The following is a 27,429-nucleotide window of genomic DNA, read 5'->3' on the forward strand; positions in this document are numbered from 1 at the left end:
TTGGAGCAGTCTTCTGATTCTGAAAACCCATCTAGTGAATTTAAATTCTCCAGTGATGACGATAATGAGATAGACGTCTCTGAAAACTCAGAACAACGCGAAGGTGACGATGATGGTGATGATGATGGTGATGATAAATAATTCTAAATAAATTCGCTGAAAGCTAGTAGCTTGGCCTCAGCTGTGTTAGGTATAAACGTTCAATCTATTGGCGATATATGAGTATTTGTAGCGGACTGATACTCGAACCTCGATTTCCCACTTATCACAAGCCGTCACCGAAACCATTACGCTATCCGCGACGCCTCCCACACCGACCCAGTCTTCCATATGTCACATGTCTACATCCCTATACCACAGTCTCCTTTACGAAGACAATTTAATTCAATGTTTGTTGAGTTTTACTTATTGTTTTCTTATAATAGGAGTTAAGTATGGGCTGGAATATCTGGGAGGCCGAGCAAAAATGACGGATTTAAAGAAGATCAGGGATCTACAAGGTTTTTGATTAGGAACTGTGAAAATAAAGAGTCTTGTTTTGTCTTGTTCTTTCGTGTACCCCTCATTGAAAGAATGTGTATGTTGGTCAGCATGGCTTGATGACAGTGTAAACTTTTTATAACTATTTTGGAAGTTAAGTCCAAGAAAACCTTTGAATCCACATTGAAAAGTATATATGTAACCCTCTATACTTACTTTTGCTTTCCTTAAGCGATGCTCAATTAGTCGGTTCCAGAAAGATTATTTCGATGATACCACACGAAACGGAGCAATATACAACTTTTTCTACACAAAAATGTTTAGGTTTTAGAGCTGTTTTTGTCTCTGATACCTTTTTCTCATATTTCCATTTGCAATTCAGCATTGAATTAGTTTTTTTCATTTTCGAGCGTCATCCAGGAAACGTAAGGTTCACCATTCTTCTCGCCCTTATCGGTTCACTTAAAACACATTTTACCCGAAAAACATCGAAGACATCGATTACGAGAAAAAACACATGCACGTTACATCTGAAGTATTATGTATTCCACCCACTACGTGGTTCATAACATGCTGACAAACTGAAGCTTGCATTTTTGTGTGATATTTCTCGATGTGTTAGCTAACTGCAAATTAAATGGTCTGTTTCACATACAAAACGTCTTCATGCACGAAAAAATATTTCTTTCAAGGAGATTAATGGCTCTGAGCACTATGGGACTCAACTGCTGAGGTCATTAGTCCCCTATAACTTAGAACTAGTTAAACCTAACTAACCTAAGGACATCACAAACATCCATGCCCGAGGCAGGATTCGAACCTGCGTCCGTAGCGGTCTTGCGGTTCCAGACTGCAGCGCCTTTAACCGCACGGCCACTTCGGCCGGCTCAAGGAGATTAATGCTGCTGTTGACCCATCCATTGTAAGAACGATAATCCTCTTCCCTTTTATGTATCAAACTGTCTTCACAATGAGATCATGAAGACCCTGCAAATAAGTAGACGTTTCACTGAGACGCAGTAGGTGATTTTTTTCTTTTCTTTATTTATTTACAACGTGATCCATTACAATATTTGTAACTGCTCGTATGTATTGTGTGTCTGTGTTTAGTGAGTGTGTGTGTGTGTGTGTGTGTGTGTGTGTGTGTGTGGAGTGTAATGTTTGCGTTGTGTGGTGGCGGCGTTGGCGATGCTACTGCTGATGATGATGAGAGAAGGGAGATGGTAAAACCCGGTGTCAGCATGTAGCCTACTCCTCGCGAATAGCACCAAGGAAGCTGTCAAGCTTAACGTCCCCATCCGAAGGACGGTTCACCATCAACAGCGTCACCTGCTCTCACTTCAATGGACACTGCGGAAAGGTTTGGTATTTAAACCTTTGCTATCTCTTGACCCATCCTCCATTCTGTTGCCCTACAATTCCCATATGCCTTAACACCCAAGCGGAATATCACCTCCTTCCCACTGCTGTACCAAGTGGAGAGGAAAAGCTCCGCTTTTGCATATAGGCCCTGTATGACTTATAGCGCTCTTACAGGAACACGGGAGCTGAGGAATTTCGTAGGCGTAAAAGGCCTCGTCTTATCTCAGGAGGTTAAAGACACCTATCTCGATAGTTCAGCGCTCAGTCTGGTGGAATAATGGTGTTTGACTGCCTATATGCTCGACACACCACCATGACCTATGGGCGGATGGAAGGCGATATCTCATCAGCCTCAAAACACTGGTTGCGTATGGGGCTGGGCTTGTACGGACCTGTAGCCAGATTTATTCCTTTTGGTGGAATGTGAGATTCAGACACATGACTCTTGCAGCCCTGTACACCTGCCACACGTAATTAAACTACTGAAAATATATAAAGAAGGACACCAGCACGAATGGTCACATGTTTGAATGTGAAGATGTAGGAGGTAATGTTAAAAAACCTGATTTGGTAGACAATAAGTCCTAGATGCTAACTATCCCACAGGAGCATACTTACAAGATTAGAGTAATACTAGCGGATACAGTGTTGTGTGAGCTGTCATTCTTCTCGCGTTCCGTACACCATAGCGTCGGGAAGAGCTTCAAAAATGGCTCAAATGGCTCTGAGCACTATGGGACTTAACTTTTAAAGTCATCAGTCCCCTAGAACTTAGAACTACTTAAACCTAACTAACCTAAGGACATCACACACATCCATGCCCGAGGCAGGATTCGAACCTGCGACCGTAGCGGTCGCGCGGTTCCAGACTGTAGTGCCTAGAACCGCTCGGTCACTCAGGCCGGCGGGAAGAAGTACTAACGTATTTTATAGTGGTAAGTAACCTCGATCATGCATTTCACAGTGATTTGTGGAATATTGATGTAGTTTTACAGAGGTTCGACAAAAATATGGAAACACCGCAAGAAATGCATGCTTGAATATACACGCAGATACTGGCCAAGCCTGCACGTTGCGCTGTTATGTTTGACTGAAACTTCGCAAGTTTCAGTCGCGCTCAAAACAGTATTCTGTGTAGTTACGAGTGCATTAGGTCACAGCTAAGTGAGTTTGGGCAAATTGTTGATGGTCGTATATTGGGTATACCGTAATCAAGCTTAAGTGTTTGGAGCTTCAAGAGGAACTATAACGAAGATTCACATCCATACAGGGAAAGCGGAAAAAGCGTCACCCAGTAGGTCACAACGGGAACAAAATTGTGTTGAGAGAGACAGATGATTATTATAGACCACTGAGACAAAAAAGAGAATATGACAGCTGCAAAAGCTACTGTAGAACTGAATGTCGCACTCGCGAACCTCATTGGCACCAAAACAACACAAAGGGAGCTCCTTAAGTAGGGAATTGCAGGTCGGGCTGGAATTTCAACACCATTCATCAGAGATGCAAATGCGCGCAAGAGGAAAACGTTGTACCATAAAACCTGGTCTATGGAGAAATGGAAGAAAGTCTTGTGTCACATTCCAGCCTCTGGCGCAGTTGACGTTACAAGAGTGGAACATGGCGGGGGTTCGACGATTTGGCCAGGCCGTAGGCCCCATGGTTAGTCGCGAAGGCCGCGTTAATGCAAAGGATTATGTAAATATTTTGGTTGATCAGGGCCATCCAGAGGTACAAAGTTTGTTTCAAGATGACGGGGCCCCTGTTCATACGGCTCGCATCGTCAAGAACTGGTTTTGTGAGCAGAAGAATTAATTGTCACATCTCCTCTGGCCACCAGTCACTAGATCTCACTATTATTGAGATACTGTGGTCTACTTTGGAGAGAAGAGTGCGTAACCGTTACAAACTTCTATTAAAAGACTAAAAACCCGCCTCGATTGTGAAAAAAGCACCTAGTGTTAAGTGTTAACCCAGGTTTCGGAGTAGATAACTACATTTTCTTCAGAACAACAATAAAACCCACAAGTGCCTCACCTTTTATCCCTATATATTTGTTACCACGACGTCTTTAGATTACGTCCCCTCAGCCCCCCCCCCCCCCCCCCCTAGGCTACCCACTGGCTTCAGGTATAGTTTTTAAGAGTTCCTCCTGTTGTCATAGGTAGCTTCATATATAAGCTTCTTTACTAGCATAAGCAACCGTGTGCGGTTATTATTAGGTTTCATCTCCTATTTAGCTCGTCTCTTGTTCTATCCATTTCATTTTTTGATATACGTTGATCCACGGTTGGGAATATACGGGCTATTTAGCCCCGACCCATGTATAAACTTTCTCGTATTCGTATGTGCATGCGCATTCAAGTAACTTCCCTTGTCTTGAGCATGTGCATAGATAGCGGGTCAGGCTTGTAAGTGAGGGACCGTTTGTAGCTGCAGTTTATGGCGGGTCATGGCCCATCGAACATAGGCCGGTGTGAGGTGGAGCGTACACCATTAAGTTAAGTAGTGGTTCTGACTTTGTACATATGTACTGTTTGTGTTTTCCTTTTCTTTTTCGTTTTATAAATATATAGGTATGGTGTTCTTTTAATCTTTAACAAAGGTCTTCTTAGAGCACTTGTGGGTTTTATTGTTGTTCTGAAGAAGGTGTAGTTATCTACGCCGAAATCTGGGTTAACACTTAACACTAGGTGCTTTTTTCGCAATAGTGGCGGGTTTTTAGTTTTTTAATATATTAACCAACGATTGCTGATGCACTGCGATGTTGAAGGTTCTTGTTACAAACTTCGTTTATTCCTTTATTGTTACCTGAAAGTGCCACTGCTTTACAGGAAGAATGGTATAACATTCCTTTGAAAACTGTACAGAACCTGAGACGACTGGAAGCCGTTTTGAGTTCCAACCGTTTTCCTACACCGTATGAGGCTTGGTAATGTGTCGATGTTTCCATATTTTTGTCCACTCCCTGTAGATAGCTGTACCATATCTCAGTAAATCTTTATCGGATGTCCTCTACCTGCTTCTCTTTAGTCCCAGGAGAGGCTGAGAGAACACTTTAGCACGCCTACAGAAGAAGACTGGATCAGTCGTTGAAATTTTATGTCAAAATAAATCGTCAAACGAAAATGTACTAACTGCACCGTCCAGGCACACGACGTGACCACCTGCCAGAATGCTAATAACCGCTACGAGACGTGCAGGAAGACAGTCAGTGAGGTACTGGAAGGTAGCGACGAGGATGTGGGGGCACGCCGACTCCAGTGCGGTGGCCAGCTTCGCTACGTGTCTCAGTTGAGCATCCATGGCGCGGACAGCCCGATCGAGCTGGTCCCGCAGATTCTCGATTGGGAATTCGGGGAGCTTGCGGCCAGGGGAGTACGATAAACTCATTCAGGTGCTCCTAGAACAACACACGTACACTGTGAGCTTTGTAACATGGTACATTGTCCTGTAGATTCCATAATGCCAAGGAGAACACACTCTACACGTACGAGTGGGCATGGTCCCCAAATATACAGGGTGTTACAAAAAGGTACGGCCAAAATTTCAGGAAACATTCCTCACACACAAAGAAGGAAAATATGTTATGTGGACATGTGTCCGGAAACGCTTACTTTCCATGTTAGAGCTCATTTTATTACTTCTCTTCAAATCACATTAATCATGGAATGGAAACACACAGCAACAGAACGTACCAGCGTGACTTCAAACACTATGTTACAGGAAATGTTCAAAATGTCCTCCGTTAGCGAGGATACATGCATCCACCCTCCGTCGCATGGAATCCCTGATGCGCTGATGGCGTATTGTATCACAGCCGTCCACAATACGAGCACGAAGAGTCTCTACATCTGGTACCGGGGTTGCGTAGACAAGAGCTGTCAAATGCCCCCATAAATGAAAGTCAAGAGGGTTGAGGTCAGGAGAGCGTGGAGGCCATGGAAATTGGCCCGCCTCTACCAATCCATCGGTCACCGAATCTGTTGTTGAGAAGCGTACGAACACTTCGACTGAAATGTGCAGGAGCTCCATCGTGCATGAACCACATGTTGTGTCGTACTTGTAAAGGCACATGTTCTAGCAGCACACGTAGAGTATCCCGTATGAAATCATGATAACGTGCTCCATTGAGCGTAGGTGGAAGAACATGGTGTCCAATCAAGACATCACCAACAATGCCTGCCCAAACGTTCACAGAAAATCTGTGTTGATGACGTGATTGCACAATTGCGTGCGGATTCTCGTCAGCCCACACATGTTGATTGTGAAAATTTACAATTTCATCACGTTGGAATGAAGCCTCATCCGTAAAGAGAACATTTGCACTGAATTGAGGATTGACACATTGTTGGATGAACCATTCGCAGAAGTGTACCCTTGGAGGCCAATCAGCTGCTGATAGTGCCTGCACACCCTGTACATCTACATCTACATCTACATCCATACTCCGCAAGCCACCTGACGGTGTGTGGCGGAGGGTACCTTGAGTACCTCTATCGGTTCTCCCTTCTATTCCAGTCTCGTATTGTTCGTGGAAAGAAGGATTGTCGGTATGCCTCTGTGTGGGCTCTAATCTCTCTGATTTTATCCTCATGGTCTCTTCGCGAGATATACGTAGGAGGGAGCAATATACTGCTTGACTCTTCGGTGAAGGTATGTTCTCGAAACTTTGACAAAAGCCCGTACCGAGCTACTGAGCGTCTCTCCTGCAGAGTCTTCCACTGGAGTTTATCTATCATCTCCGTAACGCTTTCGCGATTACTAAATGAACCTGTAACGAAGCACGCTGCTCTCCGTTGGATCTTCTCTGTATCTTCTATCAACCCTATCTGGTACGGATCCCACACTGCTGAGCAGTATTCAAGCAGTGGGGAACAAGCGTACTGTAACCTACTTCCTTTGTTTTCGGATTGCATTTGCTTAGGATTCTTCCAATGAATCTCAGTCTTGCATCTGCTTTACCGACGATCAACATTATATGATCATTCCATTTTAAATCACTCCTAATGCGTACTCCCAGATAATTTATGGTATTAACTGCTTCCAGTTGCTGACCTGCTATTTTGTAGCTAAATGATAAAGGATCTATCTTTCTGTGCATTTGCAGCACATTACACTTGTCTACATTGAGATTCAATTGCCATTCCCTGCACCATGCGTCAATTCGCTGCAGATCCTCCTGCATTTCAGTACAATTTTCCATTGTTACAACCTCTCGATACACCACAGCATCATCCGCAAAAAGCCTCAGTGAACTTCCGATGTCATCTACAAGGTCATTTATGTATATTGTGAATAGCAACGGTCCTATGACACTCCCCTGCGGCACACCTGGAATCACTCTTACTTCGGAAGACTTCTCTCCATTGAGAATGACATGCTGCGTCCTGTTATCTAGGAACTCCTCAATCCAATCACAGAATTGGTCTGATAGTCCATATGCTCTTACTTTGTTCATTAAACGACTGTGGGGAACTGTATCGAACGCCTTGCGGAAGTCAAGAAACACGGCATCTACCTGTGAACCCATGTCTATGGCCCCCTGAGTCTTGTGGACGAATAGCGCGAGCTGGGTTTCACATGACCGTCTTTTTCGAAACCCATGCTGATTCCTACAGAGTAGATTTCAAGTATCCAGAAAAGTCATTATACTCGAACACAATACGTGTTCCAATATTCTACAACTGATCGACGTTAGAGATATAGGTCTATAGTTCTGCACATCTGCTCGACGTCCCTTCTTGAAAACGAGGATGACCTGTGCCCTTTTCCAATCCTTTGGAACGCTACGCTCTTCTAGAGACCTACGGTACACCGCTGCAAGAAGAGGGGCACATGGTACGGAAACAACTGGTTCTCCCGTAGCACTCTCCATACAGTGACGTGGTCAACGTTACCTTGTACAGCAGCAACATCTCTGACACTGACACTAGGGTTATCGTCAACTGCACGAAGAATTGCCTCGTCCATTGCAGGTGTCCTCGTCGTTCTATGTCTTCCCCAGTCGCGAGTCTTAGGCTGGAATGTTCCGTGCTCCCTAAGACGCCGATCAATTGCTTCGAACGTCTTCCTGTCGGGATACCTTCGTTCTGGAAATCTGTCTCGATACAAACGTACTGCGCCACGGCTATTGCCCCGTGCTAATCCATACATCAAATGGGCATCTGCCAACTCCGCATTTGTAAACATTGCACTGACTGCAAAACCACGTTCGTGATGAACACTAACCTGTTGATGCTACGTACTGATGTGCTTGATGCTAGTACTGTAGAGCAATGAGTCGCATGTCAACACAAGCACCGATGTCAACATTACCTTCCTTCAATTGTGCCAACTGGCGGTGAATCGAGGAAGTACAGTACATACTGACATAAGTAAAATGAGCTCTAACATGGAAATTAAACGTTTCCGGACACATGTCCACATAACATCTTTACTTTATTTGTGTGTGGGGAATGTTTCCTGAAAGTTTGGCCGTACCTTTTTGTAACACCCTGTATATGCATACTAGATCTATTGTGCCTTCTAGAATGACGAAATCATCCAGGGAATGCCACGAAAACATTACCCAAACCATAACGCTCCCTCATCATGCCTGGACACTTCCGACAACTGTTGTAGGACACAGGCCAACGGCCATCTGTTCGACGGAGCATAAAACTTGATTCCCATGAAAAGGCCGCCTGTCGCCACTCAATGGTCGTCCAGTCGCGGTATTGGTGTTCAAATTCCATCTTTCGTCGCCGATGAACATCATCCAGTATAGATGCATGAACCAGGTGCCTGCTGTGGAGTCCCATACGCAACAACGTTCGCTGAACGATCGTTGAGGAGATACTGTTGATAGTCCCTTGGTTTATATGGGTGGTCCGTTGCTCAACATTTGCACGTATATTCCCTCATACACTGCAGAGCAGCCGTCGTTCACCCCTGTCATCTATGCCACGTGGTGCACAATTGTCTCCTCGGCACCGTTTTAGGTTAGCAACATATTGCTTTTACAGTTTACTAGCTTTGCCGTTGCGGGAATGCTTCTGCCCTAAGCCCGAAAGCCAATGACCATACCCTTTAGGACATCAGATAAACTGCTACGTCTCCTTATTATGACAACGACTGCACTGTTTTCCACATCCACGACATGTTTTATATACCCTCCACTGCTAGTGCTGCCACCTACCTTATCTGAGTGATTACTGCACGTTGACGTCGAACATGTGATTGGACTGTGTACCAATCATGACAAGAAAACTTCAGAGGTCCCATAATAGATTCTCGTAACCAACGCATATTGAAAGTACGTTGCTAAAAATGGCTCTGAGCACTATGGGACTCAACTTCTGAGGTCATTAGTCCCCTAGAATTTAGAACTACTTAAAGCTAACTAACCCATGGACATCACACACATCCATGCCCGAGGCAGGATTCGAACCTGCGACCGTAGCGGTCTCGCGGTTCCAGACTGCAGCGCCTAGAACCTCACGGCCACTTCGGCGGCACAGTACGTTACTGCCAGCATTGCTGAGACATAAGTTCCAGAAACAATATAACATTTTGAGAAAACTGGAAAAAACTTTCTTAACATAGATGCCAAAAGAGTAAATGTTATAAATACCCGTATGTGCTCCTGACTGGCTGCTTTCTTTTCAAATCTCCAAATGCTTGTTTAGCCTAAGAAAATTTCTTATTTTCGCAAACTCATATAGATTTATGCCATTATGATTGAAGCAGCTGTTTATCTGATTTCTTCGTCTAATGAAGGTATCAATTCGACGAATACTTAGATAGCTAGCTTCGATGTGGATTCCATTCGCTACCAGGGAGTCGGCAGAAATGTATGACGCTAAGCGGACAAAGTCAACATTGAAAAGCGTAAAGGAACATGTTTTGGGCCTGCAGGACTCATTGAATCCTAAGAGTCTACAGCGACGGTCGAACGTATCCGGTTCGGCTGTCTGGCACTCACTACAGGCTGGGAGTTCGACCTAGACCTAGTGTGTGGCGTGAGTCGTTAGGCGGATTAGTCGGAGCGGAGGGTACCGTCAAAGAAGCCGAACAATGCGTCCGTGAAAAAGAGAGAGAGAGAGAGAGAGTGAAGGGGAGGATAAGACAGAGAGAGGAGAGACCAGAGGGGAAGTTAAGATAGAGAGAGGGGGAGATGGGAGAAGATGGGGCGGAAGGAATGGAGTGGGGACCTCAAGGTGGAGCAGGATAGCAGGACGAAGCTCGAAGAACGTTTTGGGAAAATGACTAAGATGCCAGAATTAGAAAATTAAAAATGGCTCTGAGCACTATGGGACTTAACATCTGAGGTCATCAGTCCCCTAGAACTTAGAACTACTTAAACCTAACTAACCTAAGGACATCACACACATCCATGCCCGAGACAGGATTCGAACCTGAGACCGTAGCAGTCGCGCGGTTTAGAAAATTAGTTAGTTAATTTTATATTTTATGGTTGAATGATACTATTTCTATCGAAATAATGTACAAAGAATCATTTTAAATGTTCCTTTTTGGTATATATCGCTAAATTTCGGACATTTATTGATTATTAAAAAGCATCGTACTACATGCCAGTTTTTGACATTACTTGCATTACCGACAACATTTGTTTGAATTTAACAACAAGACTAAACATCTGTCGCTTCTGTATCATATGTTGTTGTTGTGATGATCTTCAGTCCAAAGACTGGTTTGATGCAGCTCTCCATGCTACTCTATCCTGTGCAACCCTCATCATCTCTAAATAACTACTGCAACCTAGATGCTTGAATCTGCTCACTGTATTCATCTCTTGGTCTCCCGCTACGCTTTTAACCTTCCACACTTCCCTCCAGTGCTAAAGTGGTCGTCATCACTTGATGTCTCAGAATGCGTCCTATCAACAGGTCCCTTCTTTTTTAGTCTAGCTATTCCACAAATTTCTTTTATCCTCAGTGCTTTTCGGCACTTCCTTTTTGGTTACAAGTTCTACTCATCTAATCTTCAGCATTGTTATGTAGCACAATAGTTCAAAAGCTTTTATTCTATTACTGTCTGACATGTTTATCATCCATCTATCACTTCCATACAAGGCTACACTCCCGACAAAACTTCAGAAAAGACTTTCTGACACTTAAGTCCATATTCGATGTTAACAAATTTCTCTTCTTCAAAAATACTTTTCTTGCCATTGCCAATACACATTTTATATCCTCTCTGCTTCGGTCACCAGCACTTATTTTAGGGCCCAAATAGCAAAACTCACCTCCTACCTCTGGAGTCTCCTTTCCTAATCTAATACCACCAGCATCACCTGATTTAATTTGACTACATTCCATTATCCTAGTTGTTGATGTTCATCTTATATCCTCCTTTCAAGACATTCCCTTTAGTTCCACTTCCAAGTCCTTTGCTGTCGCTGACAGAATTACAGTGTCATCGGCAAAATCAAATTTTTTATTTTTGCTCCCTCAAATTTAATTTGTTCTTCAATTTTTAATTTTTTTTTGCCGCTTGCTCAAATGTACAGATAGATGACATCGGGTATACGCTACAGCCCCGTCTCACTCCCTTCTTAAACAGTGCTTTCCTCGACTCTTGTAACTGGTCTCCAATTTCCTTACAACCTGTAAATAACCTTTCGCTCTGTATTTGAAGCTTACTACCTTCAGAATTTTAAAGAGTGTATTCCAGCCGACACTGTCAAAGGCTTTCTCTAAGTCTACAAATGCGATAAATGTAGATTTGCCTTTCTTTAACTTATCATCTGTTACAAGTCATAGGACCAATATTGCCTCAAGTGTACTTGCATTTCTCCGGAACCCAAACCAGTCTTCCCCGACGTCTGTTTCTACCAGTTTTTCCATTATCCCGTAAGTAATTCGCGCCAGAGTATGGCAACCATGACTTATTACATTTAGTTTGGTAAATTACACCTGTCAGTACCTACTTTCTTTGGAACTGGAATTATTACATCCTTATTGAAGTCTGAGAATATTTATCCTGTCTCATACATCTTGCGTAGATTGAAATTTGAGGATATTTTGCCTGTCTCGTACGTCTTGCGTACCAGGTGGAATAGTATTCTCATGACTGACTCTCCCAGAGGTACCAGTAGTTCTGACGGCATGTCATCTACTCCAGGGTCTTGTTTTGATTTAGGTCTTTCAGTGCTCTGTCAGATTCTTCTCATAGTATTGCATTTTATCTCTCATTTTCATCTACGTTCCCTTCTCTTTCTGTATCCCTTGTAGAGCTCATCTTTATACTCCTTCCACCTTACAAATTTCCCTTCTTTGATTAGTACCGGTTTTCCATCTGAGTTCTTGATATTCACACAGCTGCTTTTCTATTTTCTTTTAGTTTCGTACAGACGGTATCTATCTTTCCTCTAGTTGTATATGCTTCCACATCTATACATTTGTTCTATGGCCATTCCTGCCTAGCAATTTTGCACTTCCTGTCAGTCCCATTTTTTAGACGTTTCTGTTCCCTGTCGCCTGCTTCATTTGCTGAATTCTTATATATTCTCCTTTCAGCAGTTAAATCCCATGTCTCCTGGTTCTTTCAACACACCCAGGTCCCATCTCCTTAATTCCTGCCTTTTTACAGTTCCTCCAGTTTTATGCAGTTCATAACGATAAATAGTGGTCAGTGTTCATATCCGCCCATGTAAATGACTTACAAATTGAAACATGGTTCCGAAATCTCTCTCCTACCATTACATAATCAACTTGAAGTCTTCCTGTGTCCACACGTTTCTTCCACGTCTAAAACCTTTTTCGTGATTCTTAAACCAAGTGTTAGCAATTATTAAATTACGCTCTGTGCAGAATTGTACTAGGCGACTTCCTCTTTCATTCCTTGTCCCCAGTCCATATTCATCTACTATTTCTCATTATCTTCTTTTTAGTACTGTCGAATTCCAATCCTCCGTCAGAACTAAATTGTCCTCTCTTTTATCTATCTGAATAATCTCTTTTATCTCGACAGATATTTTTGCGATCACTTGACTATCTGCCGAGCTTGTTGGCATATAAGCTTGTACTACTGTGGCACGTGTTGGTTTCGTGTCTATGTTGGCTACGACAATGCGTTCTCTACGTTGTTTATAGTAGCTTACTCGCATTTCTATTTTCTTCATTCATTATTAGACCTATTATTAGATCTGTTACCGCTATTTGACTTTGTATTTATAACCTTGTTCTCACCAGATGAGAAGCCTGCTTATCATGCCACCGAACTTCACTAATCTCCACATCTAACTTCATCCTATCCACTTGCCTTTTCAAATTTTCTAACCTACTCGCCCGATTAAGGGACCTAACATTCCACGCTCCGACCCGTAGACTGTCAGTTTTGTTTTACTTATGACGACATCTTCTTGAGTTGTCTCACCAGGAGATCAGAATAAGGGACTAAATTACCTCCAGAATATTTTATGCAAGAGGATGCAATCATTATTTAACTGTACAGTAAAGGTGCCTGCCCTCGGGGAAAATTACGGCTGTAGTTTCTGTGGTGTCACCGCCAAACTTGCTAGGTGGTAGCCTTTTAAATCGGCCGCGGTCCGCTAGTACGACGGACCCGCGTGTCGCCACTATCTGTGATTGCAGACCGAGCGCCGCCACACGGCAGGTCTAGAGAGACGTCCTGGCACTCGCCCCAGTTGTACAGCCGACGTTGCTAGGAAAGGTTCACTGAGAATTACGCTCTCATTTGCCGGGACGATAGTTAGCATAGCCTTCAGCTAAGTCAATTGCTACGACCTAGCAAGGCGCCAATTATCCTTTGCTATGTATCTATTGACGCATATATTGTATCAACAAGACCACTGTTCACCAATTGTGGATTAAAGTTAAGTATTCCAGCAGCTACGTACTTTTCTTTATAGCATTCATTACGTATCCTGTTTCAGACCTCACGCCAGCCTGCGTGAGTTTAAGCGCGTGCCTTTCGGTTACCCGTCACTGTGGATTGGCTGTCTTGCCAGTCCACAACAGTTTCCCCTTGCTTTCAGCCGCTCGCTGTACCAACACAGGATGGCCGTTTTGCTTGATGTTACAAGGCAAAATCAGTCAATCATACAGACTGTTGTCCCTGTAGCTACTGGAAAAGCAGCTGCCCCTCTTCAGGAATCACACGTTTGTCTGGCTTCTCCACAGCTACCCCAGCGTTGTGTTTGCACCTCTATATACCACTGGTTATTTTAATCGTTTTTTTCTCCGTGTTTGATATTTTATGTTATTTTTGCTGCAGTACGCTGAATACCAATTTGGAGCCACTGACAGCTATAATGTTAGCTAATCAAGGTTGTCTTTGATCCTTGGCCTGTACCTGTCAACATCACTGTTCTTTTAAAATCTTTAAGGATGGTTTAGGATGACGATGAATTCATTATCGAATATATACAAGTTCTGAAAAAGGGGTTTGGTATATTTGACTCCTTGAAGAGGCGTTTGCAACGTGCTGGTGGATGAAAAACGTGTATTATTTCCTCTTGTTGCTTTTATGCTACGAATTCCTACTTTCTTTTCCTAGAAAATTATATAATAATACACAAGCGATATCAATAAACAGAACTTCCCGCAAAGTTGCTCGAGTCTAGGATCTCATTGCTAGACATTAATAGGCTACCACAGTATTGTTTGAGCCGCTTCAAGATACGTCTTCAAGCTGTTCAAAGTTCTGGACCAGTCACTACGAGACTCAGCACTCTCGTCCGTTTTGTTGGGTTAACTTTACCTAATGTTCTTTCTTTTTCCAGAATGTATTTTCTCCAGAGTTTCCTCTTTGTACAATATTCTCCTCGATTTAGTGATACTGTTAAAAAGGCTACTAAAAATTGAAGCACATAGACTTCCAAATCAAATTCGGTGCGTGTTCCTGTTTGCTTCTCATACGGGTGATACAGTCATCTTTTGGAGTAGTGAGTACGGCCTGTTGTTTAACAGTCCGGTCATATAACATCAAAAGTTATATTTATGATTCAAGGTTTTCTGTTGTTCCATTCGCAGAAGTTACTGAGTGTTATCGTTATGCCACTCGCATTGTGTAGACTTAGAAGGTTTGAGTATGGCCAAAGGAAAACCTTTACAGGTAATATTACAAATCTAACATAGAACGGAGGCTGAGCGTATCAGCCTCCCTTTAGTCTCACAAAGAGCATGATAAACCCTCTAGAGTGTTAAATTTAACTGCACCTGTTTGCTTTGTGTTTCACTTCGAAAAATGTGACCAAAATTTTAGACGTTTTACTATCGACAATGGGATGACGAAACACAGGAGAACAAAAGCTTCTTTCAAATGTAAACACTTCGAAACGAATAGATGCTGTTGATAGCTCTAGCGTCCTTTCATGTAACTGGTATGAATATTTGCAAGGCTGTGGGAGTGGTAGGCGAAATAAGATATTAGCATCTGAGAGTGAACATAAATTTGCGGCCGAGGTCAGTATGTAACCTAAAAGCTGTGACGTCCAAGACCGGTCTGTTACGTTAACGAAGGCTGGAGCCGTGTGGCGCGACATGTGTCGTTTGCGAAGGACAATCGCAGCTTCACCTTCGCTGCGAGCCTTGCCAGTTACTAATGAAGCTCTGTGACTACATCGCATTTTATATTTGAGCTTCGCCTACACAGCGAGCCGTATACTGACTTTTCATGCGTGAGTCGTATTTTAAGTCCGGTGTCTCGCCACACTGAAAACATGTCCCAGGCGGGTCACGCTAAACGAGATCACAGAATCCAACTGTAATGCAGAGCCTCAGGCTTCGTTTGTTTTGTTTCATTCGGCCTCCAAAGTTCGTACTCTGTTATCCATCGAAAACATATGTTTACTTAGAATATGTTATAGTACGGGGAAAATGCTTATTTATAGAATTGAAAGCTCAAACTGTGACTCTTTTTACGACAAATATTTAACAAATAGTATGTTATCAATTCATACTATTTCTTAAATTTAATAATAAGCGACACAGATCCTCCGGTATTCCGAGAATCTGCTACGGTCGTTTCTTACAAGATGGTAGAATACACAAGTAGTGTTAGAAATGGATCAGCTCGTACATTACAGGCAGCTTTACGGAATTATTAATGGATGTCTGGGACCATTGCTCCTCACATTAAAAAACTAAACTCCACCCGAACAGGCTGTGAAGACCCAACGGTACTGACCGGCCGCCGTGTCGTCCTAAGCTCACAGGCGTCACTGGTTGCGGATATGGAGGGCCATGTGGTCAGCACACCGCTCTCCCGGCCGTATGTCAGTTTAGGAGGCCGGAGCCGCTACTTCTCAATCTCCTGACAATACACGGATAAAAATAAAAAGTATAAACATTTGACAATCATCTTTTGAACTCCTTCCGTCCAGAATAATCGGACTTCGATCGACATATAGCATCTTGAGTAGGTACAGGCTGTCAGCCTGGAAAACTAAAGCTGGACCCCTGATCTGTAGGTTAAGACTTGCTGACTGCTACTTTCCACCTGACTTCAACACAACGAGGATTATACTGAGATTTTCTAAAAGACTTGACACTGGAGTTGCTGGCTGCAATAGAGATATTAACCTCCGCAGTCACGGTTACCACTAATTCGTGCCTCTAACAGATTGTACTTTTGGACGGTGGCTATTAGTGGAACTCTTTTATTTCCTCATCAACTATTTTGCCCTATCCAAGATTAATAACACAAGGGGAAGTCAAATGAAGGCTGATGGAAAAAAGCCACAACCTGTTTGTTATTTCAAAGGTACACCATAACTGTTAATATATTTCCGTCACTGTATGCCTTCATGGACAAATGTTTGCGGCTGCCTACGGAATAATAATTGGACCTGGGTTGGACCCGCCCAAATGTTGCCAAACAAATTGTACTTGTAGAAGTTGGCTATTAGTGGAACTATTTTATTTCCTCATCAACTATTTTGCCCTATCCAAGATTAAGAACACAAAATGGCTCTTAGCACTATGGGACTTAACATCTGAGGTCATCAGTCCCCTAGAACTTAGAACTACTTAAACCTAACTAATCTAAGGACATCACACACATCCATGCCCGAGGCAGGATTCGAACCTGTGACCGTAGCGATCGCGCGGTTCCAGACTGAAGCGCCTAGAACCGCTCGGCCACTGCGACCGGCTTAGTAACACAAGGGGCAGTCAAATGAAAACAAGACAGATGGAAAAAAACAACTAACATGTTTGTTATTTATTTCAAATGTAATCACCATAAAAAAATGGCTCTGAGCACTATGGGACTTAACATCTGTGGTCATCAGTCCCCAAGAACTTAGAACTACTTAAACCTAACTAACCTAAGGACATCACACACATCCATGCCCGAGGCAAGATTCGAACCTGCGACCGTAGCAGTCGCGCGGTTCCGGACTGAGCGCCTAGAACCGCTAGGCCACCGCGGCCGGCGTAATCACCATAACTGTTAATATATTTCCCCCACTGTATGCCTTCATGGAGAAATGTTTGCGGTTGCCTTCGGAATAATAATTGCACCTGGTTTGGACCCGCCCACATGTTGCCAAGGTTGTTTCGACTATGTAGCAGAAATTTCGCTGTGAAGCCCTTACACGTCCTCCTTACAGCCCCGATACCTCCCCATGCAATTGGCAGCCCAAAAGAAAGACATTCGTGGTCGTCGATTTGCTTTGGACGAAGAGGAGCACACCTCGGTACAGTGATGGTTCCGCAGGCAACTACAAACATTGTCCATGAAGACACTGACCGTCTCCTCTCACAGTGGGATAAATGTATTAACTATTGTGGTGATCATCTTTGAAATAATAAACCGTTTACTTATCTTTTCATTTGTATTACGTTTGTGATGATAGAATGTTGTATTGAATATTGGGTAAAATGCTTTTGTGGTCATTTCTCATGGAGAGCAAGGAGGTGGTTGTAGAAGCGCTAGGAATAGATCCATTGCCAAATGTACCTGCCATTTCATTCGATTTTGTAAAAGGGAACTTCAAAATTTGAGGATATCTATAATGATTAATTAAGTATGTCTAAAACTGAATATTATGATAAAATGTCGTGGCTTTTATTGTGACTGCTTTCGTATTTTATAATGGAATCGGACCAATGTCCTGTCTGTGTTATTATGTGCAGTAATTGTATCTGGTGAAACAGGCTCTGCCTGAATCCAAGCAAAGTAAAATGTAAAAAGTCCTAGAGGACCCGTATCTTCACCAGAGGAATGAGCTCTGATTCGCTGGGGAAATACATAATGACTCTGATGTGATTCAATCGTAAATTTTGATAAAGGTATTCTTGCAAATGAGGAATCGAAATGAGCTGGCGCAAAAGTTACTTTGCAACAATTTTCTTGTGTGGAAAAAGAAAGGCTCAAGCTAGTCAACCAGTCGGATAGATCCCAGGCAGATGTTTGTTGGATATAAACAGAAACGACAGATGGGTCAGTAACCGCGACCCACTTTCCCTTAAATCTGCCTTGTTGTTTGTCTGAGAGGGAATGTTGTTGCACATTACAGAAATTCTACCTACACTTGCAACAAACTGCAAAAATTTTGCTTTTGGATCATTCCATATCAACTCACTTAACCATCACAGACTTCCACGAAATTTTCTATCACCACCCGCACATGTCCTCGATGAACACTGGAAAAGTTTAACGATCGTCGAAGCAATATTGGCCGAGATATGTTCACTTGCTTGACACCATGCAGTACTTTTCGAATGAGACTCGTTTTGAAGCTTTAATAGTAAATGGTACTTGTAAAAGAAGTGTCGAATATAGGCTTACACTGTTTTCACCTTCTCAGAGAAATCGTCATCTTCTCGAAAAATTTGAAGAATATTGAAAAATAGATGATGAATGAAATTTTGTATTCCATATCCTTGTGCCACCGAGCTATTGCTTATTAAATTTTATGTTCAGTATGCGTTTACTGTACGAGGTACAAGAATCCAATGTTTACATTTTTTCATGCCACTGTTTTCGCACTCAACTTTGATTCAAATTATCTAACATTGTTAATCGTCGTTTAATAAGCTAGTAACCTTTCTTAGGCGGTTAACGCCATGGTCTTTCTAGTGAGCCCAGCTTGGTGAGTATTATAGAACATGGTTTTTTGCAAAATCAGGTCGAAAATAGGTCATTTTTTACGTTTTTACAGAATCTCCAACTTCGCACTTATTTTATTCAGTACTGGAAAGTGCTAAATAAATGAAACTTTATATTTGACAACCTTGTACTGTTATGTTACTAAATGCCAAGTTTGATGTTCGTGATACCTTTAGTACCTGAGATGTAAGAAGGCAAACTTAGAAATTTTTCTGGAAACTTTATCTAAAATTTTCTGGCTGAATGTTGCTCGTAAAATTCTTTTCATTAATATTCTTGAGAGACCACTTACAGTTGTACAAGATGGTCAAATTTCATTTCCTTCAATGAAATATTGCCCGAGATCAGTTCAAAGATGCGAAAAATCACGCTCGCTGTGCCCAAAGTCGAGCATGGAGACAAACAGGCAACTATGTCTCGACCACTATTCTTTCGACGAACTTTAAACTTTACCATTGTTTATCGGGGACATCTGTGAATATTCAAATAAAATTTCGTCGAAATCCTTGAGGATCGAGCAGGAAAATGTTCCGAAATTAGTCGATCTAACATAGAACGACCCTTCTTCTTTTACTGCAGTGTTAGTATTACGTTAATACACCTTAAACCTATCGGAATATGAAAAAAAATGGTGTACTCCAGTGTACCAGACAATTGTTTGGGAACGGCTAGGTTTATCAAAACAGAAAAGATTTAAAAGTGCGATGGGTAATCCATGAAGTTTCAGTTATCACCTCGAAAATACAAAATTACGTAATTAATGTTCTGCTTGTTTGAAGGTACATGTCTGATGTCCTGATTCGCAGTGAAATCCCAGCGCCATAGTACCGTAGCACGTCACTAGAGGGACCATAACAAAATGTCGGAGCCCACCTCCATTTTATCAATGGGCTGTGCAATTTTTCTTTTGACTGCTCTAGCAACGTGCTGCGGTACTGCAGCACTAGGATATCAATGAGTACCTGCACTCTGGACATCTGAAGATTAATTGGGCAACTTTCTCTTTCGAGGTGATAATTAAAAGTTTAACATAACCTCTCTTAAGCGCGTAGCTCGAGGATTAATTGTGTCCCTGTAAAATAGAAGACCTACACCTTACATACGACGATCATTTTGAATTTGTTGACAGATAGATATTCGATTCCAGGCCGTTGTGATGGAGATTTGCTATCGCTGCCTCAACAGCTGGTGTAACTTGACGTGTAGTAAACGTCTGTAGAAATGTCTTGGAGGCCATAACAGACGTGCGACCATTGGGCATAGACGTCCGCTTACTTTGGATAAAAGGGCATCAGGGCATTCTCCACGATGAAGCTGTTGGCCGCCTCGGTAAGAGGAGCATTATGGAGGGACACCGATCCCTCATACGGGTTTCAACACGACGAGAATTGTGAACGACAGGTATCCAAGCAGTGCAGGGGCAGCCTTACAATCGAACGTCTCTTCTCAGCCATGGTTCATTTCGGTGGAGCTTAGTAAACGTTATGTGACCTCTCTCATCGCATGAGGCTGGGACACGGGCGTCACCACAACCCACCTATACCAACTGAAAATCATTGCTTCTGGCCGCTGTAATCAAGACCCAACGGCGGCGGTGGATGTGAACCACGTCATACTGGCGCGTGCCAACTACTCGGACGCACAAGCTGTCCTGTACAAGAAATTGTTTTTTTTTGGAGGGGGGGGGTGTTACCTCCTCCCCCCAAATGTAACTGCTTATATCACCTCTTTGACATCTGTATCATTTGTTCGCGAAGTGTTTAAAATACACCGGTATTCAGCTTCGACCTATAAATGTGGATCTTGTCCACCCCGGAACCAGCCCTGTTGGGAAGCTGGGACGTCTGTTTGTGTCTTTACTTTGCATTGAGAACCTGTTTTTATAAATGACACTATTGACCAGCTTTCTATTATAAGTTGCTCTGGATATCATTCTCGTATTAAATCGACTGGGATCGCAACCTGGGTTGTGATTTTGTGTTTCTAGTGTATATCACAAACTTACTTTTGTATTTCATGGTCTTATCATTGTTATATTTTAAAAATTACATTGTATTGTTGTACCTACTGCTGACTGTATGGCGTTCGTCTCTTAGTGTTTTTATTTTACATTAAGAACTTACATTTGTACGTTAGACTCATATTGCTGTGCTACTGTGAAAATCACAATTACGTTAAGATGACATTTTTGTAGCTAATGTTTGCTATGCAGCCCAAAGCCAAAAATACGTAAATAAATAAACGCCTGCCGACGTCAGTGAGTTTGAAATCTTTCTCTGATAGAATGTCTTCAAGCCAGGTAAATCCGAAGAACACATACAAGCAGTCGCAAGAAATAAAGTAACGATAATTTAATTAAACGTTAATTCACTTTAAATCCTATTTCATTTATTTTGAAGTGTTCCTCAATTTTGTGCATTCGTAAAATGATAGGTACTGGAAAATCTGATAGCCATAACAGAAGTACGAACATTTCTTTACTCGTGGTCCAAAAAGATGTAACCTTTGTGATAGTAAAATTGGTTCCATTTCTTGCTGTAAATACGTGCATTCAGCGTATATCTACGTCTCCGTAACTGCACAAGCATAATTTGTTTGATTCGACGTTTAATGAAAACGGAAAACGCTAGTTCTGGTTTCATTACATAGAAAATATTGCTTATAGTGACTTTTGCCCGCATCTCGTGGTCGTACGGTAGCGTTCTCGCTTCCCACGCCCGGATTCCCGGGTTCGATTCCCGGCGGGGTCAGGGATTTTCTCTGCTTCGTGATGGCTGGGTGTTGTGTGATGTCCTTAGGTTAGTTAGGTTTAAGTAGTTCTAAGTTCTAGGGGACTGATGACCATAGATGTTAAGTCCCATAGTGCTCAGAGCCATTTGAACCATTTGACTTTTACGTACGCAATCAATATAATAACATCATATTAATTTTTAGCGATGTTATTTTCAAATCGGTTTATCAGCGGCGGTGATAAAGTGATCAGTATTTCCAAGAGCAACTGAGTATTGTCGCTGTGTGATGGTAGAATGAAGACAGAATTGTGCTTCATGTGTCTTGCTCAGTGACTTCTACACACTGATTGATCTCCACGTTTTTCTGTCAGCTTCAATATGAACTGTCTGACAAAGGAAAGTGAAGCATCGAAAAATATGCCGAATGTTAGTAAGCTTTGCACACTCACCCACTATCGGAGTATATGTAAATGATTAGAGTTACAATTTTCTGTGATAGGTAGAACGGCCACTATGGTGCACTAGTGGTGTTCGTATTTAGTGTTGCTAACAGCCCAGGTAGGATAGCGCGAACAGCGTCAGGTGTTGAGTGACCAATCTAGGGGACATGGAGGTGCCGTGTACTCGTGTGAGACAGATTTATCGGTGCTTGACACAGTTTGAAAAGGAGCTCATTGTGGGTCTCCGTGCGGACAGCTGGTCGAATCACGCAATATCCAAACTTGTGACAGTTGCCCTATGTTGGTCTGCTTGCTGGCCGTTGTGGCCGAGAGGTTCTAGGTGCTACAGTCTGGAACCGTGCGACCGCTACGGTCGCAGGTTCGAATCCTGCCTCGGACATGGATGTGTGTGATGTTCTTAGGTTAGTGAGGTTTAAGTAGTTCTAAGTTATAGGGGACTGATGACCTAAGAAATTAAGTCCCATAGTGCTTAGAGCCATTTGAGCCATTTGGTCTGCTTGGGGACGTGAGGGCAGGAATACTCAACGTCAGATTTGCGGTCGACCACGTCTGACGCCCACAAGGGAGAATCGTTGTATTGTGCGTCAAGTGCATCGTAGCGCTTTCACATCTGCGGCTGCATCCGAGAACCTGTAATGGACACCGCGCAAATTCTGTGTCACCATGCACCAATGTATAATATTGCCAGCAGCCGGACTAGGAAATTACGGTCCCACGCGTAGGCTGCCGTTAACACCGCAAAACAAACGGCCTTGTTTAGAATGGAGTTGTGATCGGGATGAATGGCATCTCAGTGTGTTCAGCGACGAGACACCGGCGGTGAGCATGGTAGAGAAGTGGGGAGATATCATATTCTTCCAACGTATTGGAGAGGCAAACAGTGTTACTCCTGGTGCCATGGTATGGGAAGCCATCGGTTATGACTGCAGGTCAGGGACGCCACGAAGGAACGTCACGGACAGCCTGGCCCCCACGTGCTACCTCGCATGCGTCACTCTCGTGATGCCATTCTGCAACAGAATTATGCTCGCTCACACGTGGTGCGTGTCTCTACGAAATGTCTTTGAAATGCTGAGGTATTGCCGTGACCAGTAAGATCCCCATATCTAGCCCCGATAAAACATTTGTGGAGCAGTCCAGACGGCAATCTTCCCAGTGCCATATCCAGGATATCAAGGACCACTTACAACAGTCGTGGTCCAGTTTGTCTCGGGAGAGGCTACAACGGCTTTGTGACACCCTTACCAACCGAATCAGTTCATGCATGAGCAATCGTAGTTTATCAGAATAAACCTACAGACTACAAAACTAAAATTAGTGATGATATAGATTACACGTGAAAAAAGGCATCTATTCACTTTTAGCAGCGACATCTGATGCTTTTGACGCGAATATAGAAGGACGCCTACTCCATCAAAGACGTAATTTACGTCTGTTATTTTACGAAAACCGAATACATTTTTACCTGAAAGCTGCCAAATACAAAATTTTCCACATCTCCTCATCTTTTTCACTCGTCGTGTGGGTGGATGCAAGCAAAAGAGCGCATTGTAACATTCATCACCTGCTGTGCTTCAGCTTTACATTCGCTACGTCCATCTGACACTATCGCGTCATGTTTTAGTAGCTCAATCTCAGAAACTGGCATCTTAAATTAAAAAAGAAAAGAGGAGACGTATCTGTAATTTTTCGAAGACTCAGATGACAAATCTGGGTATACCTCTTATGGAAGTAGTATGCTATTCACATTGTCTTTGCAGAGTTTAAAGAAGGTGTGGTTACAGATTACGTTAAAGTCGTCATCAGGAGCAGCACCAGCGCAGATGGTCAAAAGTGAAAGAGGTAAACAGCGGTAGCCTTGTTCGAGAAACTACCCTGGTATTCGCCTGAAATGACGTAGTAAATCAGAGGAAATTTTATTCCGTAGTGGCAGACTGGAATTTAAAACGCGACTTTCCCAAATGTGTTTTAAGCATTGCGCTTCCTCGATGGTCGCCGCACGGCAGTGAGCAGACAACAGCCGAAATATGTAGCAGGTACCATTCGCTGTGGATTCGGCAGTTACTCTTCGACGTGTATTCGTTTTTGCACTTGGGAGTGTTTATGTTTTTTACAATGTCCACAGTAGTAGCACTTTTTATCTTGTCGTTGAAGTCAAAGTAAATTACCAACTGAGTTTAACACTCCTGTAAATTATATGGGTTTCAAATATTTGTGACTGTTGCAAGAACCGGGAGGGAGCATTTGGAAAAAGACGTCTAGACGCAATTTCAGCAATATTAAGAATTATTAATACCGGAAATAAATTCCTTGTGCGAGCTATCGAGCAGAATGGGGCTTTTCGGAAATTGCAGCCTAAATTGCTTAAGGATTTTTTCTTTTTGTTATGCTATTCCATGTAACATGTTTCGGTTCTTGTCATCTTCAAACATAAGCCTAAGACTTCTGCAATAAAGTACAGTATCAATTTACGGTGACCCATACACCGAAACAAGGTCTCAACTCCTTGCTGTAACAACGCAGTTTAATACAATCAAGAAAGGTCAGAAGCAACCATTTTATGTAACAGTTAACGTAAGTAAAATATCCGAGTAATACTTCAGGTTTAGAAACGCATCAAGCAGTTCCAATAAATCCATAATTTTCTATATTTTACCATTTTAACGTGGTCACAATTTTACTTGTAACTTCAAAGGATACAGTTAAGATCTGAAAGGTACTCTTTCCCTGCATCTAGGAAAAGTTTAGAAATCGTATGGTGTTTGCTCGCTTCCTCTACTTATTTAAATACGATCGCTTGGAGCTTAATCCAAATTGCGAAGGCTGCTCTGGCTTTCCGCGATGCCTGCACTACGGAGTTTCTTACATAACACAAGCGTTCAACGAAATGCTGATTAATATGCTGATGAAAACTTTCCTCTTACGCAATTTTCCAGAATATTCGCAATCCCTGACAGATTTTCTCCAAGAGTACTTCTACGTTGGTTTTTTAATTTCTTTTGCAACATGGGAAACCGTTCCACGTGGAATAAATGAAAAATCACATAAATGTTGTTCTTGTATAGTAAATGAACGTTCTTTCAAGTATATTAAGATGAATAATTTGATGGTATAACAATAAAATCTGTCATTGTATCTACTTGGCATCCTATAAGCACAACAAAACAAATAAGTGTAAATAAACAGAACAGGTCTCACAACAAGTGTTGTTACATAAGAGCTTGATACAGCCTTGTTGTCGCTACAGAACGAACCGCAGACGTCTTTATTGTTTGGAGATGTTGATTTAATGCCGGTAAGCGTTTCTTTTGAAAGTTAAAGTGCACGTTAGTTACTATAAAGTTCGGTGTTTGACATTCAATTTCTCTTCAACGTACAAATCACTGGTAGCCACACGCAAAATAACCCGTGTTCAATACCCGATTCTGACAAAATACCGAAAAAGCAGGAAAGCGTGTGCTGAGTTTGTGTCGCGAAGTTTTTGGGTAGTAAGACATTGAAGTGTTATTTCCCCCCGCTAAAGAAGTGCCTTGCGCTGTAGCGCGAGTGTTTTCGCGAGCACTGTTAGGGATGGCAGCGCGGCGGACTCACCCGTTGGCATAGACACAGGAGGCGCTCATGTTCGCGGTGCTGCCCAGACGGTCGTCGGCGAACGACTGAAACGGCTTGCGGGCGCGCGGTGCAGATCCGCTGGCGGGAGCGCGCTACGTCACCATCCACTCCACACGCGCCGCGGCTCGCGTGGACGACCTGTTGGCCGCGGCCCGCTTCCAGACACGAGCGTATTCTCGCACCCACGACCCTCCGCTCGTTACGTGACGCCAGATTGCATTCACTGTTCTCGAACGCGGAGACAGCTCACAAATCACCGGCGATGACCTCGCCGACCGATGTTTCCGACGTTACAAGTACAAACAATCAACTGGACACAGATATTAACTTACTAGGTGCCAACAGCGTTGTGAAACTTTCGAGCGCACACCGAGAGCGACACTGAAGTGTCAAAGAAAAGAGTTATAAACCAGGCGAGTGTAAGAAATGGACAAAGGTACCAAGGGAGAGCCATAAGATTTTAATCTGCATGGAAATTGTGCCGGATAGAAATACACTCGTCGGTACAACGATGGGGTTTTTAGATACTAGAATGTTGTTGTTGTTGTTGTGGTCTTCAGTCCAGAGACTGGTTTGATGCAGCTCTCCATGCTACTCTATCCTGTGCAAGCTTCTTCATCTACCAGGACCTACTACAACCTACATCCTTCTGAATCTGTTTAGTGTATTCATCTCTTGGTCTCCCTCTACAATTTTTACCCTCCACGCTGCCCTCCAATACTAAATTGGTGATCCCTTGATGTCTCAGAATATGCCCTATCAACCAATCCCTTCTTCTAGTTAAGTTGTGCCACAAATTTCTCTTCTCTCCAATTCTATTCAGTACCTCCTCATTAGTAATGTGATCTACCCATCAAATCTTCAGCGTTCTTCTGTAGCAGCACATTTCGAAAGCTTCTATTCTCTTCTTGTCTAAACTATTTATCGTCCACGTTTCACCTCCATACAAGGCTACACACCGCACAAATACTTTCAGAAACAACTTTCTGACACTTAAATCTTTGCCGGCCGGTGTGGCCGTGCGGTTCTGGGTGCTTCAGTCTGGAACCGCGTGACCGCTGCGGTCGCAGGTTCGAGTCCTGCCTCGGGCATGGATGTGTGTGATGTCCTTAGTTTAGTTAGGTTTAATTAGTTCTAAGTTCTAGGGGACTGATGACCTCAGAAGTTAAGTGGCATGGTGCTCAGAGCCATTTGAACCAACTTAAATCTGTACTCGATGTTAACAAATTTCTCTTCTTCAGAAACGCTTTCCTTGCCATTGCCAGTCTACATTTTATATACTCTCTATTTCGACCATCATCAGTTAATTTGCTCCTCAAATAGCAAAACTCTTTTACTACTTTAAGCGTCTCATTTACTAATCTAATTCCCTCAGCATCACCCGATTTAATTCGACTACATTCCATTATCCTCGTTTTGCGTTTGTTGATGTTCATCTTATACCCTCCTTTCAAGACACTGTCCATTCTGTTCAGCTGCTTTTCCAGGTTCTTTGCTGCCTCTGACAGAATTACAATGTCATCGGTGAACCTCAAAGTTTTAATTTCTCCTCCAGGGATTTTAATTCCTTTTTTTTTCCTTTACTGCTTACTCAATATACAGACTGATTAACATCGGGGATAAGCTACAACCCTGTCTCACTCCCTTCTCAACCACTGCTTCCCTTTCATGCCCCTCGACTCTTATAACTGCCATCT

At 42.8% G+C, this 27,429-nt stretch overlaps 1 protein-coding gene across 1 annotated transcript in view; it reads right to left on the reverse strand.

The window, feature by feature from the left end:
- Positions 1–25,829, reverse strand: part of LOC126412292 (tryptophan 2,3-dioxygenase) — a 419,586-nt gene extending 393,757 nt beyond the window's left edge. The window contains exon 1 of the mRNA XM_050081805.1: positions 25,712–25,829. Coding sequence (XP_049937762.1) covers positions 25,712–25,740 — 29 coding nt within the window. The 5' untranslated portion in view covers positions 25,741–25,829. The remainder of the gene's footprint in view (positions 1–25,711) is intronic.
- Between the last annotated feature and the right edge of the window lie 1,600 nt (positions 25,830–27,429).

The sequence above is a fragment of the Schistocerca serialis genome, chromosome 7 (genome assembly GCF_023864345.2).
Source record: "Schistocerca serialis cubense isolate TAMUIC-IGC-003099 chromosome 7, iqSchSeri2.2, whole genome shotgun sequence".
NCBI lineage: Eukaryota > Metazoa > Arthropoda > Insecta > Orthoptera > Acrididae > Schistocerca > Schistocerca serialis.